This window comes from Schistocerca cancellata, chromosome 3 (assembly GCF_023864275.1).
Source record: "Schistocerca cancellata isolate TAMUIC-IGC-003103 chromosome 3, iqSchCanc2.1, whole genome shotgun sequence".
NCBI classification, from domain to species: domain Eukaryota; kingdom Metazoa; phylum Arthropoda; class Insecta; order Orthoptera; family Acrididae; genus Schistocerca; species Schistocerca cancellata.
In genome coordinates, this window is record NC_064628.1 from 131,576,133 (window position 1) to 131,593,644 (window position 17,512).

At 38.6% G+C, this 17,512-nt stretch overlaps 1 protein-coding gene across 1 annotated transcript; it reads left to right on the plus strand.

The window, feature by feature from the left end:
• The first annotated feature begins 682 nt into the window (after positions 1-682).
• On the plus strand, positions 683-17,045 carry LOC126174748 (respirasome Complex Assembly Factor 1). Its single transcript, XM_049921067.1, has 4 exons — positions 683-1,168; positions 1,242-1,345; positions 9,897-10,026; positions 16,819-17,045. The coding sequence occupies exons 1-4, from the start codon at positions 1,064-1,066 to the stop codon at positions 16,858-16,860; spliced, it is 381 nt and encodes a 126-aa protein (XP_049777024.1). The 5' UTR covers positions 683-1,063; the 3' UTR covers positions 16,861-17,045.
• Positions 17,046-17,512: the final 467 nt, after the last annotated feature.

Below are 17,512 nucleotides of genomic sequence, written 5' to 3' on the forward strand. Positions count from 1 at the left end.
ATTTGTGGAAAATACTTGTTATAGTTACGTGTGCATCACAACACCACAGAATGATGCTGAGAATGGAAGTGCTTGCCACTTGAAAACGTAAGTAAAAACGAATATATGCGCGAAAACATAGCGACAAACTAAATTACATTCTAGAAGATAGGTTAACACCCAGCAAAAACCTTTCTCATCAACGTCGTTTGGTTGCAGATGACAAGATACCTGTAGTAATTAACACACAAGTGATCCAGAAAATTCATGCACACCAAATGTAAAGTAACTGATTAACACGGAGCCCCAGAACATGCCACAATGCAATTGCAAAAGCGGCATTGACACAGTCCGTCAATAGCACAGAACGGGACGGAACGCAGCGGAATGAAAGAGCCACGTTTTCTCCGAAAAAAAGAAAGCATTGACGTTGATGGGGAAAACTAATTACTACTCTGGCCTCACGTTTATATAACTTTTTGAATGTGCAAGATTGTCAATCATACATGACTTTTATGAGAAGAAATTTTTTTTATTAAATATATTTTTATTAATTACGTTTTTTGTGATCGGTCGATGAACTAATGCTTAGGCCGAGGAATATGAACTGATAGTACCAAGAAAAAAAATTCTGGCGCAGATGATACCTTTTTGTAGAAAAACCAAAAGGGTTACGTCTTTGATGTTTTGTATATAGAAACTTTGACACAACAGTGTCAATGTGACGTACCAACATGTGAAATGTGTTCATCTTCGGAAGCTGTTAGCTGTAGTTGGTGTTAGCACGAATTGTGGGGTCAGAAATTGTTCGCCAGAGTTACTTCTTAAATTCTGTTACTATTTTGGCTGCTGTCTAGTTTTCCATTGTGTCTTTTGTTGAATAAATTGTTATAGATAGTGTTGTGGGAAATTTTTCTTTGAAGAGGAAGTTTTTAATAAATTTGAAAGTGGAAATTGTAACATGTGGATTACATTGACGGAGACCTGACAAGAGGAATCGAGAATTTTGATACTGTTTTTACATATTAATGTCTTGAACAACTGAAGCAAACGTTATATGCTGCTTTAATTAAAGTACGAAAATATGTCTAAAGCAAGAGTTCATGAAAAGAATGGTACCGCTGCTGTTAAACAAACTGAATCCGTGTGGGTTAGGGCGTTTACATCGAATTCGGAATGGCCAGATAAGGTGAAATAAATTATGATTTAAATTATTGTTGTGCGTTTGTTGTTTACAGAGCCATAATAGTGAGTTCTTTCAGGAGGAATTTTTAGACGTGATCTATTGGGGAAGACAAGCCCTTGGAATCGTAATTGGATTGCTTTGGGGGCTAATACCACTGAGAGGATTTATTGGCCTGTTTTTGTAAGTTGCGTTGTCAGTTTTGTAATCAATCTTTTTTTCAATATGCATTACCCGAATGTTTAAATACGTTGTGTCTTTTGGTGTGCCTTTAAATATTTCATTGCTGTTACAATGACAGTAACAGTAGTATATCATAGTCGTTTAACTCATTAACATAGATTGAAGTGTTGCCAGCAGTATAAATCGACAGAAATATCTCATGTTGTGAGATGTTGGTTAACATTCAGTTTGCTGTGTATGTGTTGCCATCTGCTACTCCTTAGTGAATATTGCTGGGTGAAGCACTGAGGCTGAATCCATTTGAAATATCAAACAACAGCTAAAACACACAAACATGAAGGGTAAAGAATTATCAAGTTAGTTGAAAAGTGTAGCCATCTGACGTCTAGGACAGGAGTAAGGGGATATTTAGTGGAATGAGATGTTAAATATATGCTATTTTAAAAACATTTGTAATACTGTCTCTTTTTCCCACAATAAGTCTAGTTATATGTATATTATTGACACAGCATTTATACCTTATAACTGTGGAAGTTAACAGCATGTTATATTTTCAAAATTTCTCTTTAATGTATGTCATTCACAGAGTAGTTGTTTGCTGTCTGATGGTTTGTAGTGCTTTCAGATACATGCAGTGGAGGAATGTAGTAACTGAAAATTGACAAAGCATAGAACTAGTTGCACATTATGTCTTCAGTGGCTGCTGGTACAATCCCATCATGTTTAAACGAGATCCCTGTTGCACATTTCTGTTCTTCCCATTACTTGCTGTGCATTCCCCAAGAGGTTCCAATATTTTGTCAGTTTGACTGCACTTCAGATTCGTAAGTGGTAAATGTGTAGCAAAATGCAGTCACATTCTGCATGTACTCACCGAAAAATCAGATCATATTGACATCACAAGGTAGCATTGTAGTTTGCAACTTAGAGTTACATAATTAATGTGGCTTTCTGAATAATTTTCAACTTACATTGTTGTTCAGATTCCACTTTAAATCCTGTTTCCACTTCAGATATTCAATTCACATTGCATTAATATTTCTTGTGTTCTGTCTAGTGACATCATCAACATGACTTTAAACTCAGCACAGCACTGTGGTGGTCAAATCAACATTTGTGTTAAAAACAGATTTACATGCCTGTTGCTGGTCGCAAGTACCCAATAAGGCAGTGAAAGAGTAACAGTGTATTTCCTAGCCATGACTGGAGACAATTGTAGCATCCTGTATGCAACTTAATGAAGGAAAGTCTGTTGTGTGCAAGAAGGAGTGTCCAAAATTCTGAAGTTCACATTATATTTGTGATTTCAGTTATAATAATACTAAGAAGAAGAAAACAAAAATTGTGAGCCCCTTCATGGAGCTGAAATTATAAAAGAAAGTAAAGTGTAAAACATGTGTCCTCTGGTCATTGTTTGTAACTGAACCACTACTTCAGCTGCTCAGAAACATTGCCAAGCTGCTTCTCTTGACATCTTATACTTCGGTTAGCCACGTTTTCACCACAACCTTCGCACCAAGACACATAGTAAAGAAATTATCAGAGATGCGACAACAGCAGTTTAAGGCACTGTCAGAATCCACTATTCTAATGTCAAATGATTTCAATTTAAACTTTCAAATACAATTTGTCTTTTCACACCTCTTATTACTTACCTAAAGATATCCCCTCCTTGCTCTTTGGAGACACTAAACAGTTATCTTACCATTTTACATACTGTAGAGGACAAGAGCCTTTGTTTAGCCTTGTGTGTGCTGTATGTGTTGTTAAGGAAATACGGAAGTGTCCGATCCCGCCCGTCTGCTTTTACCCATGACGTCACAAATATGGCGGAAACAAAAACAAGCACACACACTTTCCACAAGAAGCCTAATGACACTAACGGGACAAGCGCGGGAAATGGGGTGTTTTGGGTGGGGGGAGGGGGGCAAACTAAATATAAACAAATTTAGACACCTTGCGTAGCTACAACGTGTAAGTGAAGACAGCCATGCATGAATACCCCTGCAACCCATAGAAGATAAAGATGCTTCAGTAACTGATTAGTGTTTTTTGTCTTTTAAAAAAAAAAATCTCACGGGGTAGAACGAACAGATCAGAAAGATAAATATAATAAACTAAAACAGAAATTGGAGGAAACAGATAATTAAAATACGTAATAATAGTTTTTAAATTTTAAAAAAAATCTCACGAGATAGAACGAACAGATCAGAAAAGTAAATAAAATAAGATAAAACAGAACTGGAGACAGCCACACTCAAACCAAACTCCGCGCCGTCATGACGTCACACACGACAACACCCTTACGTCACTGGTCAAAGCTGATGCGTGGGATCGGACGCTTCTGTTGACCCTGTTGTTAAATGTGCGTGCATGTGCGCTTTACTGCTTTAAAAGTAGGCCTAAGGCCTATACTGTTACTCAAATATTGTTTATAAAAGGTCTTTCTTTAGGGCAAAAAGTGAACACATTCATTTAAATATTGTCTAGAATGTCGAGTTCCAAAGAAGACCTAGAGTGCACTTTCTTTTGATAATTTGTCATTGTATCAGCAAATTTCTGAAAACATACAAATTCAGTTTTCAAGACCAGTTAAATTCTCCTACCAGCAGCCTATCCTGAATTTGAACAAATTTTTTGGAATTACTGTCCTTGCTTAGTGTTCACAGATATGGTGATCACGATGTTACTAATTACACACGAGAACACAGATGGATAGTACACAGAATATGTAATTTCAGAAATAACATGAAACTAATGGCACAACTGTGGGAATAAAGGAGTTTTGGGCAGGGACAAATTAAGAACAATAATCCTAATAATGAAGATTTACCAAAACAAACTAATGAAACCTACAAACATATCATTGATCTGTCATCGAAAAACTTACCTGTCCAAAAAACAATGCACTCAGATATACCTACTTATGAAAGTAAAGCATTCATCAGTCTGAATGATTGTTTTGATTGCTGTACTAGACATGGTAGTGTTGGAGATGGTATGCTGTTGCCTTCCTCTGACCTTTGCACTGACTTACCCAGCCAGTAGTGGATGCCGTAATGTGCATATTGAGCCATGGTGCAACTCAACATTCCTCACAGCAACAAACATTGCGCGTGGTGAAAGAAGTGATAAGTGACATAAGAATCGTAAGACTGGAACAAACCCAGGACCTTAGGATTTGAAAACTGGTGTTTTAGCACTGTGTCACCAATACTGACCAATATCAGCAAATAATTAACAACATAAAGTAACAACCCTATCCACAAAATCATAAAAAAAACTCCCACATCTCAAAAGTGCATGCGCGCACGTACACAAACTCTCTCTCTCTCTCTCTCTCTCTCTCTCTCTCTCTCTCTCTCTCTCTCTCTCTCTCTAGAAGAAACAAAATTATGGAACCCACCTAATTATGTCCCACATACTTGACAGCAACTTTGGTCAATTTCATTCGTTCACTGCAGTGGTACCACTTCACACATTCTGCTACTAGGCTATACGACTGCAGAAATTTAATTCTGATGATCATATTCTCACCCATAGTGACGACCAATGCACGACTCGTGTATTTCGATGTAGGATTCAAAACTAGTAACAGATGAAAAACAAAAATTAAATTTTCAACCATTAACAACACAGTGAATTAACAGTTCCAAAACTGAAAACAAAATTAGTAGCTTATAACTAACAACATTAAAATAACTGTCTGACAAGCAAACAAAAACAGACATCTAGAACAAACAGTCTCCCCCCCCATGAACCATGGACCTTGCTGTTGGTGGGGAGGCTTGCGTGCCTCAGGCGATACAGATAGCCTTACCGTAGGTGCAACCACAACGGAGGGGTATCTGTTGAGAGGCCAGACAAATGTGTGGTTCCTGAAAAGGGGCAACAGTGTGGATGATTGACTGATCTGGCCTTGTAACACTAACCAAAATGGTCTTGCTGTGCTGGTACTGCGAACGGCTGAAAGCAAGGTGAAACTAGAGCCTTAATTTTTCCCGTGGGCATGCAGCTTTATTATAGGGTTAAATGATAATGGCGTCCTCTTGGGTAAAATATTCCGGAGGGAAAATAGTCCCCCATTCGGATCCCCGGGCGGGGACTACTCAAGAGGACGTCGTTATCAGGAGAAACAAAACTGGCATTCTACGGATCGGAATATGGAATGTCAGATCCCTTAATCAGGCATGTGGTTAGAAAATTTAAAAAGGGAAATGGATAGGTTAAAGCTAGATATAGTGGGAATTAGTGAAGTTCGGTGGCAGGAGGAACAAGACTTTTGGTCAGGTGAATACAGGGTTATAAATACAAAATCAAATAGGGGTAATGCAGGAGTAGGTTTAATAATGAATAGGAATGCGGGTAAGCTACTACAAACAACATAGTGAACGCATTATTGTGGCCAATATAGATAAGAAGCCCACGCCTACCACAGTAGTACAAGTTTACATGCCAACTAGCTCCACAATTCATGAAGAGATTGATGAAATGTATGATGAGATAAAAGAAATTATTCAGGTAGTGAAGAGAGACGAAAATTTAATAGTCATGGGTGACTGAAACTCGATTGTAGGAAAAGGAATAGAAGGAAACGTAGTAGGTGAATATGGAATGGCAATAAGGAATGAAAGAGGAAGCCGCCTGGTAGAATTTTGCACAGAGCATAACTTAATCATAGCTAACACTTGGTTAAAGAATTGTAAAAGAAGGTTGTGTACATGGAAGAAGCCTGGAGATAATGGAAGGTCTTGGAAATTGTAGGAAATTTCCAGGGGCAGATGTGGACACTGACCACAATCTATTGGTTATGAACTGTATATTAAAACTGAAGAAACTGCAAAAAGGTGGGAATTTGAGGAGATGGGAGCTGGATAAACTGAAAGAACAAGAGGTTGTAGAGAGCTTCAGGGAGAGCATTAGCGAACGATTGACAAGAATGGGGGACTAAAATACAGTAGAAGAAGAATGGGTAGCTTTGAGAGACGAAATAGTGAAGGTAGCAGATGATCAAGTAGGTAAAAAGACGAGGGCTAGTAGAAATCCTTGGGTAACAGAAGAAATATTGCATTTAATAGATGAAAGGAGAAAATAGAAAAATGCAGTAAATGAAGCGGGCAAAAAGGAATACGAACGTCTCAAAAATGAGATAACACAGGAAGTGCAAAATAGCTAAGCAGGGATGGGTAGAGGCACATATCACTAGGGGTAAGATAGATACTACCTACAGGAAAATTAAAGAGACCTTTGGAGAAAAGAGAACCACTTGCAGGAATATCAAGAGCTCAGATGGAAACCCAGTTCTAAACAAAGAAGGGAAAGCAGAAAGGTGGAAGGAGTACGTAGAGGGTCTATACAAAGGCGGTGAAGATGAAATAAGAGATATGATACTGCGTGAAGAGTTTGACAAAGCACTGAAAGACCTAAGTCGAAACAAGGCCCCGGGAGTAGACAACATTCCATTAGAACTACTGACAGCCTTGGGAGAGCCAGGCTTAACAAAACTCTACCATCTAGCGAGCAAGATGTATGAGACAGGCGAAATACCCTCAGACGTCAAGAAGAATATAATAATTCCAAGGTCAGTTTGGATTCCGTAGAAATGTTGGAACATGTGAGGCAATACTGACCCTACGACGTATCTTAGAAAATAGATTAAGGAAAGGCAAACCTACGTTTCCAGCATTTGTAGACTTAGAGAAAGCTTTTGACAACGTTTACTGGAATACTCTCTTTCAAATTCTGAAGGTGGCAGGGGTAAAATACAGGGAGCGAAAGGCTATTTACAATTTGTACAGAAACCAGATGGCATTTATAAGAGGCAAGGGGCATGAAAGGGAAGCAGTGGTTGGGAAGGGAGTGAGACAAGGTTGCAGCCTATCCCCGATATTAATCAATCTGTATATTGAACAAGCAGTACAGGAAACAAAAGAAAAGTTCGGAGTAGGAATTAAAATCCATGTAGAAGAAATAAAAACTTTTAGGTTCGCTGATGACATTGTAATTCTGTCAGAGACAGCAAAGTATGTGGAAGAGGAGCTGAACGGAATAAACAGTGTATTGAAAGGAGGATATAAGAACAACATCAACAAAAGCAAAACGAGGATAATGGAATATAGTCGAATTAAGTCGAGTGATGCTGAAGGAATTAGATTAGGAAACGAGACACTTAAAGTAGTAAATGAGTTTTGTTATTTGGGGAGCAAAATAACTGATGATGGTCGAACTGGAGAGGATATAAAATGTAGACTGGCAATGACAAGGAAAGCGTTTCTGAAGAAGAAAAATTTGTTAACATTGGGTATAGATTTAAGTAAGTCATTTCTGAAAGTATTTGTATGGAGTGTAGCCATGTGTGGAAGTGAAACGTGGACGATAAATAGACAAGAAGAGGATAGAGGCTTTTGAAATGTGGTGCTACAGAATAATGCCGAAGATTAGATGGTTAGATGACATAACTAATGAGGAGGTATTGATTAGAATTTGAGAGAAGAGAAATTTGTGTCACAACTTGACTAGAAGAAGGGATCATTTGGTATGGCATATTCTGAGGCATCAAGGGATCACCAATTTAGTATTGGAGGGCAGTGTGGAGGTTAAAATCGAAGAGGGAGACCAAGAGATGAATACACTAAACAGATTCAGAAGGATGTAGGTTGCAGTAGGTACTGGGAGATGAAGCAGCTTGCACAGGATAGAGTAGCATGGAGAGCTGCATCAAGCCAGTCTCTGGACTGAAGACCACAACAACAGCAGAACAAAAAGTAACATACAGCTTTAAAAAGAGGACTACACCTATTCATCACTGATTTTGTTTGAATTTGTTGTACATGCAAGCTTTGGCAAGAGATGGAAGAGACAGAACTGGAGCTCCAGGTGGTCATGCATTTAGAAAAATAGCATTTTTGGTTTGGGTTGGGTGAAGTACAAGCAATTTATATTAGCATAATTTTCAGGCAGTTGTTGGTGGAGTGGAAAGAGTACAGAACAGTAATCCAAAGATCGTGGAGTCTAGTTCCTACATGGAACCCCTTTTTTTTAACTGTCAATTTTTATTTTACTACACTGCAAACAAACCAAAACATGAATAAAGTAAGTCTTTCATGCTATCTCTTTCTTGAAAAATTATTGCCAACATTCTACGCATGTCTACAAGAGTACTGGTTCTTTTGGACTGAGGATTCAAAAGAACAGTGGCTGAGTATGCACCAAAAGGAGGTGGTCATCGTTACTTCATAAAAATTCTAGGGAACGTACAGTAACACTATGCAAATAATTTTTGACTGATTTGATGAAACTCTACAGGTAGAATTGACAAATTTCTACTGTTAACTGATTTGTGCAGAAGCAAACAAATCAATACTTATAAGAAAAGATTTCTCAAGATGGAGGAGGATTGCCATAATGCAGTGTTAAATGATTTCCCACCAACTGTACTCTGCTAGTGCAACCCTGTGGTGTATACTTCTATCATCAGGTAAAGAGTGTGATGAAAAAACCTTCAAAACTCCTCTACCTCTCCGAGAAAGAAAAAGAAATACATCCTGAGAAGACTGCGTCAAAATACATTCCATTGTACATCTCCAGCTATCCTTACCAATACTTGGAAAATGATGTGTTTTGTGTGATTTGCTCCTATAGCAAATGGGAGCAAATCTTTATGAACGTGAACCAAGTTTGTTTTGCTATAGAAACTGTGAAACAATGATGATGTAAAAATGCAGCTTTGATAATGTTCAAGAGGCCAAGAAAATTACATCCCCTAGTATTGTGATGAATATCACCCCAGCATATGTAAATCAACTTTAAAATACTAAAAGTATCTAATTCTATGCTCGAATTCTTAAGTACAACCTATAATCCTGGTAATTTATTTCCAGTCCCAAATTTTCTTTGCCTTTTCTTTTCTTGCCTTTTATAAAAATATTACCAAATACAGTACATTTAACATTATTTTGATTTATTTGCAGTGATGTAAAAGTAGAAAATAGAAAGCACTTTCTGCATAATAACACAGCCTCACGACCCTCTGCTTAGTGTTCTCTGTCCTTTCTGCTGTGCCCATCGCTATCTGGAAACTACACTAATGTAAATGGCTGATGTATCGCCTGACCCACACAAAAAAACTTGCTCATTTGGAGCTCCCGCTTCACTCACTTTCTTTTCTGGCCAAGCACTGCATAAACCACAAATTTGGATGAAATTGGTGGTAATGAGTAGCCACTGCCCCCATGTAAGTCCAATGCCTTGCCAACAACACCTACATAAAACTCACACACATGGACGTTAAACCACTAGTTTGTGCCACCACAGACAACAGAACACCATCTTCAAGCATTATGCATTCCAAATATGCCGTGCAAACATGACCTCACACAACACAACATAGCTAGTTACAGGTAGAAACCGACGGTCAATAATGGAACTTCAGTTGACCCCTTTCCACAGTTCTGTTATTAATAAGTGTGTTACTTGTAAATTGTAAGTGTGTGAGGGCAACTCAAAATAAATTCATCCTTTTTAAGCGGTGTCATGTCATTTTCTTTTCCAGGTTTGTGTTGATAAATGCTGGCCTCATATACATATATTTCACAAATTTTCAAAATATAGATGAAGAGGAGTATGGTGGTGCTTGGGAGATAACCAAAGAAGGGTTTATGACTTCCTTTGCTGGATTTTTGGTTAGTATATTTTGGATTTTGGTACATTTTTTATTACTTCTGCAGAAGATACAGCTTAATTGTACAAGTGTTACTCTTTTTGGTTGCTTGTTTGCTGGTTTTTAATTCATAATCCAGTTTTAGCTGTCAGGTATTTAACTAAGTGCCATAAGAAACCCTTGCTTTCGTAGACAGGATCTATCAGAATGCTGGATGAGCGAATTGGCAAAGAATGATGCTCACTTTTCATGTAATTACATTTTATTCTGTCATTGCTTTTATTGCTACATCAACTCAACAGTTTCTCAGTCTCTTTCCATGATTAAGATGGGTAGTTCTGGAATGTAGCTGTTTCTTAAAAGCTCCACCCATATTGTGACTATTGTTGGCATCTTGTGACATTTAAGATTTTGGTGGTGGGGAAGGGTGGAGTTAATTAGCTAATAAGTATTGTAAAATTCCTCTATCTTATTTCTTCCCATCAATTGAGAACCTAATGTACACTAACCTCAGAAAAATAGGTACAGTGAAAAACAAGAAGTCAGGTCAAAAGTTGCAAGAATCAATAGAGGAACTTGGTCTGCTAGAGCCACAGCGAAAAAAAGTCAACTAACAGCAGGTAACATTAAAATTATGGATTGCTTAATTTGATGCTGTTACATGTAAGTTATGTATGGAAATGTTTAAGGCAGTATTCTTGCAAAGAGGTTTTTGGGTACTAATTACTTGAAGGAATTGGTTAGTGTGATTTTACTTCCTATGTGGTGAGTGACGGAGTTGATCACCTACCTTGTGCTCAACCAGTACATCCAAGAAGGGGAGCTTGCCTTGTCTCTCCGTTGTGGTAGTGTATATATAGAACATCTACATCTACATTTATACTCCGCAAGCCACCCAACGGTGTGTGGTGGAGGGCACTTTACGTGCCATTGTCATTACCTCCCTTTCCTGTTCCAGTCGTGTATGGTTCGCGGGAAGAACGACTGTCTGAAAGCCTCTGTGCGCGCTCTAATCTCTCTAATTTTACATTCGTGATCTCCTCGGGAGGTATAAGTAGGGGGAAGCAATATATTCGATACCTCATCCAGAAACGCACCCTCTCGAAACCTGGCGAGCAAGCTACACCGCGATGCAGAGCGCCTCCCTTGCAGAGTCTGCCACTTGAGTTTGTTAAACATCTCCGTAACGCTATCACGGTTTGTAATGGGAGGGAATCTCCGTGATATACAGTCACTGCAAAGAAACAGAGATTACTGCATAATAGATGTAAAACAAAGTACAAGGCTATAGATAGAGAGGTGCTGATTAAACATGTTTGGCTGTCAAGATAGCAATGTGTGATGTCTTCAGTGACTACCGTAGCAGAGTATTGTCAAATGAACTTTCACAAAACCCAAAGAAATTCTAGTTGTATGCAAAGGCCCATAGTGGCAAAAATTTAGGGTAACAAAGCAAAGCTGAAATGCTTAACTTTGATTTCAAGTGTTCCTTTACAAAGGAAAACCCTGGAGAATTTTCCCAATTTAATCTTTGTACCACTGAAAAGATGAATGAAACAAGTATTGGTGTCAGTGGTGTTGAGAAACTGCCAAATTCGTTAAAATTGAACAAAGCTACGGGATCTGATGGAATCCGTATCAGATTCTATACACACACACGTAAATGCAAGGTTGGCCAGAGATGTCAGTCGAGGCGGAAGTACAGAGGCAAAGATGTTGTTGAATGACAGGTGATGTATGAGGGGCGGCAACTTGAAATTAGCAGAGGTTGAGGCCTGGTGGGTAGCGGGAGTTCCCGTCTCCCACCAGGCCTCAACCTCCGCTAATTTCAAGTTGCCGCCCCTCGTACATCACCTGCCATTCAACAACATCTTTGCCTCTGTACCTCTGCCTCGACTGACATCTCTGCCCAACCTTGCATTTACATGTGTCTGCCTGTGTCTGTATGTGTGCTGATGGATATGTGTGTGTGTGTGCGCGTGCGTGTGTATACCTGTCCTTCTTTCCCCCTAAGGTAAGTCTTTCCGCTCCCGGGATTGGAATGGCTCCTTACCCTCTCCCTTAAAACCCACATCCTTTCGTCTTTCCCTCTCCTTCCCTCTTTCCTGCTGAAGCAACCTCAGGTTATGAAAGCTTGAAATTTGTGTGTGTGTTTTTTATTGTGTCTATCTACCAGTGCTTTCCCGTTTGGTAAGTCACAGCATCTTTGTATTTTGTATATATTTTCCCATGTGGAATTTTTCCGTCTATTCATATCTTTCATTGGTGAAGTATATTTTAGTAGCATATTTCCAATTAATTGCATGTGATCACTCCCGATTATTACTCCTGGGTATTTTGCACTTTTCAGTGACTGATTGTCAATTATGTAATTGAACTGCACCACCTATTTATATGCATATTTATCTTGAAGGTCAGCAGCCTGTGTCTGCACAAAGTGTCTGCGCTCTGTAGGTTTTCCTGCATTCTACAACTTTTCAATATACAACAATCCACCAGATCATTTATGTACTTCATGAACAGTAATGGCTCTATAACACTTACTTGAGGTATGCTGTAAAGGTACTTCCATGTTCAACGAAAATGTCCTTTCAGAAGTTATAATGTGTTTGCAAAGAGGTTTAGTTGGAATTTTAAAACTTCTTTTGTTTCTTTAATTTTTACTTTAAACATGCCAATTGTTAAATTGATAGTGTTGTAACTGGATACCCAGATAAAACTTCAATACTATGATACGTACTGCAGAAAAAAACTAAAAAAGGATTGTTATATGAAAATACATAAGTAAACAATAATATTTTTGTTTAAATTACTATTATAGCCAAGGTACATGAGAAACACTTACATACACAAAGAGATCAAACTGAAATTTATTATTTGTAGTACAGTGCAATGTTATATCATTACATTTCCTACACTCGTCTGAAGTGTCTTTTTTGCCAGCCTCAGATGTTAAAAACCATTACTTATTACCATCTTCTTTGTCCTCTGTTTCCTTCTACAATGGCAATGCAATTATAGAAGTGTTTTTCTCAAAGCCAAACTATTTTGCTGTCCTGTGTAAAAAGTTTTTTGGTGGCTCTCCAGAAGACAGCAGAGACATTAATATCAGAGACATTAACCAAATAGGTCAAACCCCCCCCCCAGCAAATGCTGCAGGTGTTATTTTATCCATGGATCTCCATGTTATGGTCATCCGCATTTTGTCTGTATTTTTTATTGGACATATAATTGTCTCTTACCTTTCCAGCACAAGACAAGAATGTAAGATATCCTTTAACACTGTTGACAGTTCTGTTCTGTTCTTAACTAAAGCCCAAATAAGACCAGTATTAGCTTTAGTTAATTCTGTACTCACATTGTTGATTAGGGGAATCAGTTTAACACCCTGAGTTCTTCCTGGTCCCTGTCTCCATTGTACAGGGTTTTTAGCCCTACCACTGTCGCATCACTCACAATCGAGAGGATGAGTAGCGACAGATCCATATTTCCTATCCAGGAGAAAGGACCCACAAGAGAAGATAGTATTTGAGGTACTGTTGGTAAATAAAGCCTTAATAATGTTATAAATTCCATCAGATCTACCTTTACATCCATACTCTTCAAATCCGTGTTTAGTGAATGGCAGAGGGTGCTTCCTATTGCAGCAGTTGTCATTCAGATGAAACATGGATAATTGTTTATAAATTATGCAATTACTTAAAATGAAGTACTGTCTGAAAAAAACTTTACAAATATTAAGTCTGGTCTTGATAAAATTTCAGAATGGTGCCAAGATTGTTCAGAAATGTAAAACTGCAATGTCACAAAAAGGAAAACATAGTATTCTTTGACTACAGTGTAAAAAAGTCACAGTTGCAATCAGTCAGTTCATACAAACACCTGTAAGTCACACTTTCAAGTGATGTGAATTGGAATGGTCACATAAATTCAGTTGTGGGCAGACTTTGGTTTACTGGTAGAATATTTGGTAAATGCAGTCAGTGTACAAAGGAGATTGCATACTAAACACTTGTGTGACCCATCCTAGAATATTGCTCAGGTATGTGGGATCTGGACGAAATAGGACTAACAGGTGATATTGAACATAGAGAGAACAGAGAAGAGCAGCACAAATGGTCACAGGTTTGTTTGACCTGTGAATATGTGCACAAAGATGCTAAAGAAAACTGGCAGACATTTGAAGATAGTTGAAAACTATCCTGAGGAAAGCCTACATGCAAAGCTTCATTAACCAGCTTTAAACCTGTGTGTTGGCAAAAAAGAAAAAGCCTCAGTCAACAGCAATGGAAGACACTATAATGTCTGGCTCTTACTTATTTCCATTTTGCAACAAAAATCAAGAATTTCTGTATATATGTGCTGTAGTTGCAACTTTCCATAGCTTGAATCTAAAACAACGCAGCAGCTTATTCTTAGACCTCAGATTTGCTAGTTCTGCCTGCACAAAATTTTATCACTACATTGTCAAAGAAACATTTCTCTCCCTCTCCCCAGTTCTTCATGCAGGAAATGGGTTCGTGTTTTAAGATCATGTGCAATTCCCAGAGTTGAGAAAAAAGGTCAAAACCTTCTTTCAGTAACTATCAGTTACCAATATTAGTAAACTGCCATCCTCAGAGTTACAGCATTTTTACAAGGGAACATTGGATACTCAGGTGAATTTCCAGTACATATAGCTGTCATCCAGAAACCACAAATAGAACATAAAAAAGGAAAGCATCACTTAGCAGCTAAGAACCTACGTCTCTCTGAAATTTACAAATAGCCTTAGAGTTCCTGGAGCTGCTACAGTTCGTCACTACTATAGGTATGACATAGGTTTCAGACAAACATTACCATGGGCGAATATACCTTGCTGTGTTCAGTGACCACTAGACTCTTATACCTGAATGAGTATGTAAGCCTGCCTTCCAGCTTCATCGTGCCGCTGCACAGTACAAAACTTCTTCATCAAGGCAATTGACGAGGGATGTGTTACTCATTCTGTTGTCGAGGTGCATCCATAGCAGGTTTCCCTCATTGCCCTTTAACCCAAGAATGATAGAGACTGAGTTTAAAAATACCAATTGAGATCCCCCTAGGCCTAAATGAACCGTCACACAGAGCTCTGTGTTTAATGATTATAAACCTATGTAGCAGTCAAAGTGCACCAACCTTCCTTCGTATTCCAAAATGAATTTTCATTTGGTGGCAGAATGTGTGCTAATTTGAAACTTCCTTGCCCCTGCAGATTAAAACTGTATGCCGAACTTGGCCTCTGACTTGGGACATTCATTTTCTTCCTACAGCTTTTATCAGTATCCCAATCTAATATGATATTTTCTTCAATGCCCTCCAAACCTTCTCTTTTCATTGCCATTTACTCATATGAATTTGCACCACAAACATATTTTTCACTGTATATGGTTACCAGTACTGTCTGTCACCGTCCTGTACATAATTTTTTCTTGGTCCAGTCAGATTAATGTGACCATGACCTATTTTGGAAATTAGTGTGTGATGACACCTTGCAGAATGCAGGTGGCAGCACTAGCAGTGGAGGTTATATAAAGGGCTTTGGTGGACGCGAGAAACAGTGCCGTTGTCGTAATGCGGAAATGGAGTGAATTATCTGATGGATGTCCATAATGGCATGATCATTGGCTTTTGGGCCAAGGGAGCAAGCATTTTCAATATGGCTAAGTTTGTAAAGTGTTTGCATGCCACTGTCATTAATGTATACCTTGAATGGCAAAATTGTGCTATCCAAAACCGGCACTGAGACAGCTGTGTTGTAGCATGGGCCATTGATGACAGGGATGGATGACTGTGGAGATGCGTACAGGTGAACAGACATGCAATTGTTGAGCAACAGACTGCCTAGATGAGCCAAGGGGCTACTAACAGTGTCACCTTCATAACTGTTCAGCAAATGTTGCTGCGTATGGGCCTCCCCAGCAGGCACCTTGCTCATGCACCCATGCTGACTGATGTTCATCTGCAATGAAGGCTGGAATTTGCATGCCAGTACTGCAAGTGGACGTCCACTGAGCGGCGACAGATGGCCTTCCCTGTTGACTGATGGTCGTTGGCATGTACAGCGTGAAGCATCTGAAAGCATACACCATGCAATTGTAGTCAGAAGTGTCCAGGACAGAGGAAGGAGCATTATGGTCTGGAGAATGCTTTGATGGCATATCGTGTGTGATCTCATCATTCTGGAAGGCACAGTGGATCAACACAAGTATGCATCTATTGTAGGGAACCATGTCCATCCCTACATGTAGTTTGTTTTTCCCTGGCATTATGGCAGCTACTATCAGGACAGTACATGTTACACAGCTCACAGTGTCAGTGAGTGGTTAAAAAAGAAACAGGATGAGTGTTTTGTACTCCTCTGGCCACCAGACTCCCCAGATTTAAACCCAGTAAAGAATCTGTGGGACCACCTCAATCAAGCTGTTTACATTGCGGATCCTCAGCCAAGAAACCTAGGGCAGCTGGCCAGGGCACTGGAGTCGCCATGGCTCAGCATAGCTTTTGGTACTTCTGAGAACCTCATTGACACTCTTCTTGCCTGTCTCAAAGCAGTCTGCACTGCAAAAGCTTTTGACAGGTGCTCACATTCGTGTGACTGGACAGAGTACATGTTTGAACCTGCCGCTTTACTTTTCCAGTCTCCTACCCCTGCTCCTCATACTCTACTGCTTTGCAGACATTTCACTTGTTGCATAGTGTAATGGATTGTACCACATATCACTAATATTTGTTTGATGTACCAACATTAATTATTGTTTACAATTTCTTATTTACATATTTGTTTATTTTCTAGGTGACATGGATCATAATTTATTCAGGGTTAAATTTTGACTGATTGCATTTGTGTGAACATTACTTTAATGTTCTGGGAATGTTGTTACAAAATAGTGAACTAGAAAAGTACACTTTGCAGCTGTTTGGTCTGTAAAGAAGTATGTAAGTTATTTATCTTGTTAATAAAAAAATGTATGGTGTCTGTTTTAATATATAATTACATGTATACAGAAGATTATTATCAGAGGTTCCTGTACAATTGATTTAATGTGGGTATATGCCATTTATCTACTTAATGTTGTAACTTTAAGTTGTTATTTGAATGAGAGATTTTACAGGAAAGTGAGAAATGCACGAGCACCTGCATGGACAGATTCACAAAAACTCACTGTCGAAACCAACAAAATGGAAATACTTCTCTCCATATAGTAGTGAAAACAAAGTGAAAATAAAATTAACAACTCCACATTTTAGCTTCATTATCGGATATTTTATAATGTGAAACTTTCTTGGATCTGATGGTACACAGACAAAAGTGTTTAATCAGTATTCAAAAGTTAATAATGAATAGGAAAACCTACAATACACACTGGTTGTTAACAAAGACAATGGACTACAGTCTTTTACCACAGTTTTGAAGTTTTGAGTTCCATAATGGGGTAAATTATGTTGGGAAAAGTCAACAGAGAGAGAACCAGTCTCACATTTTATAG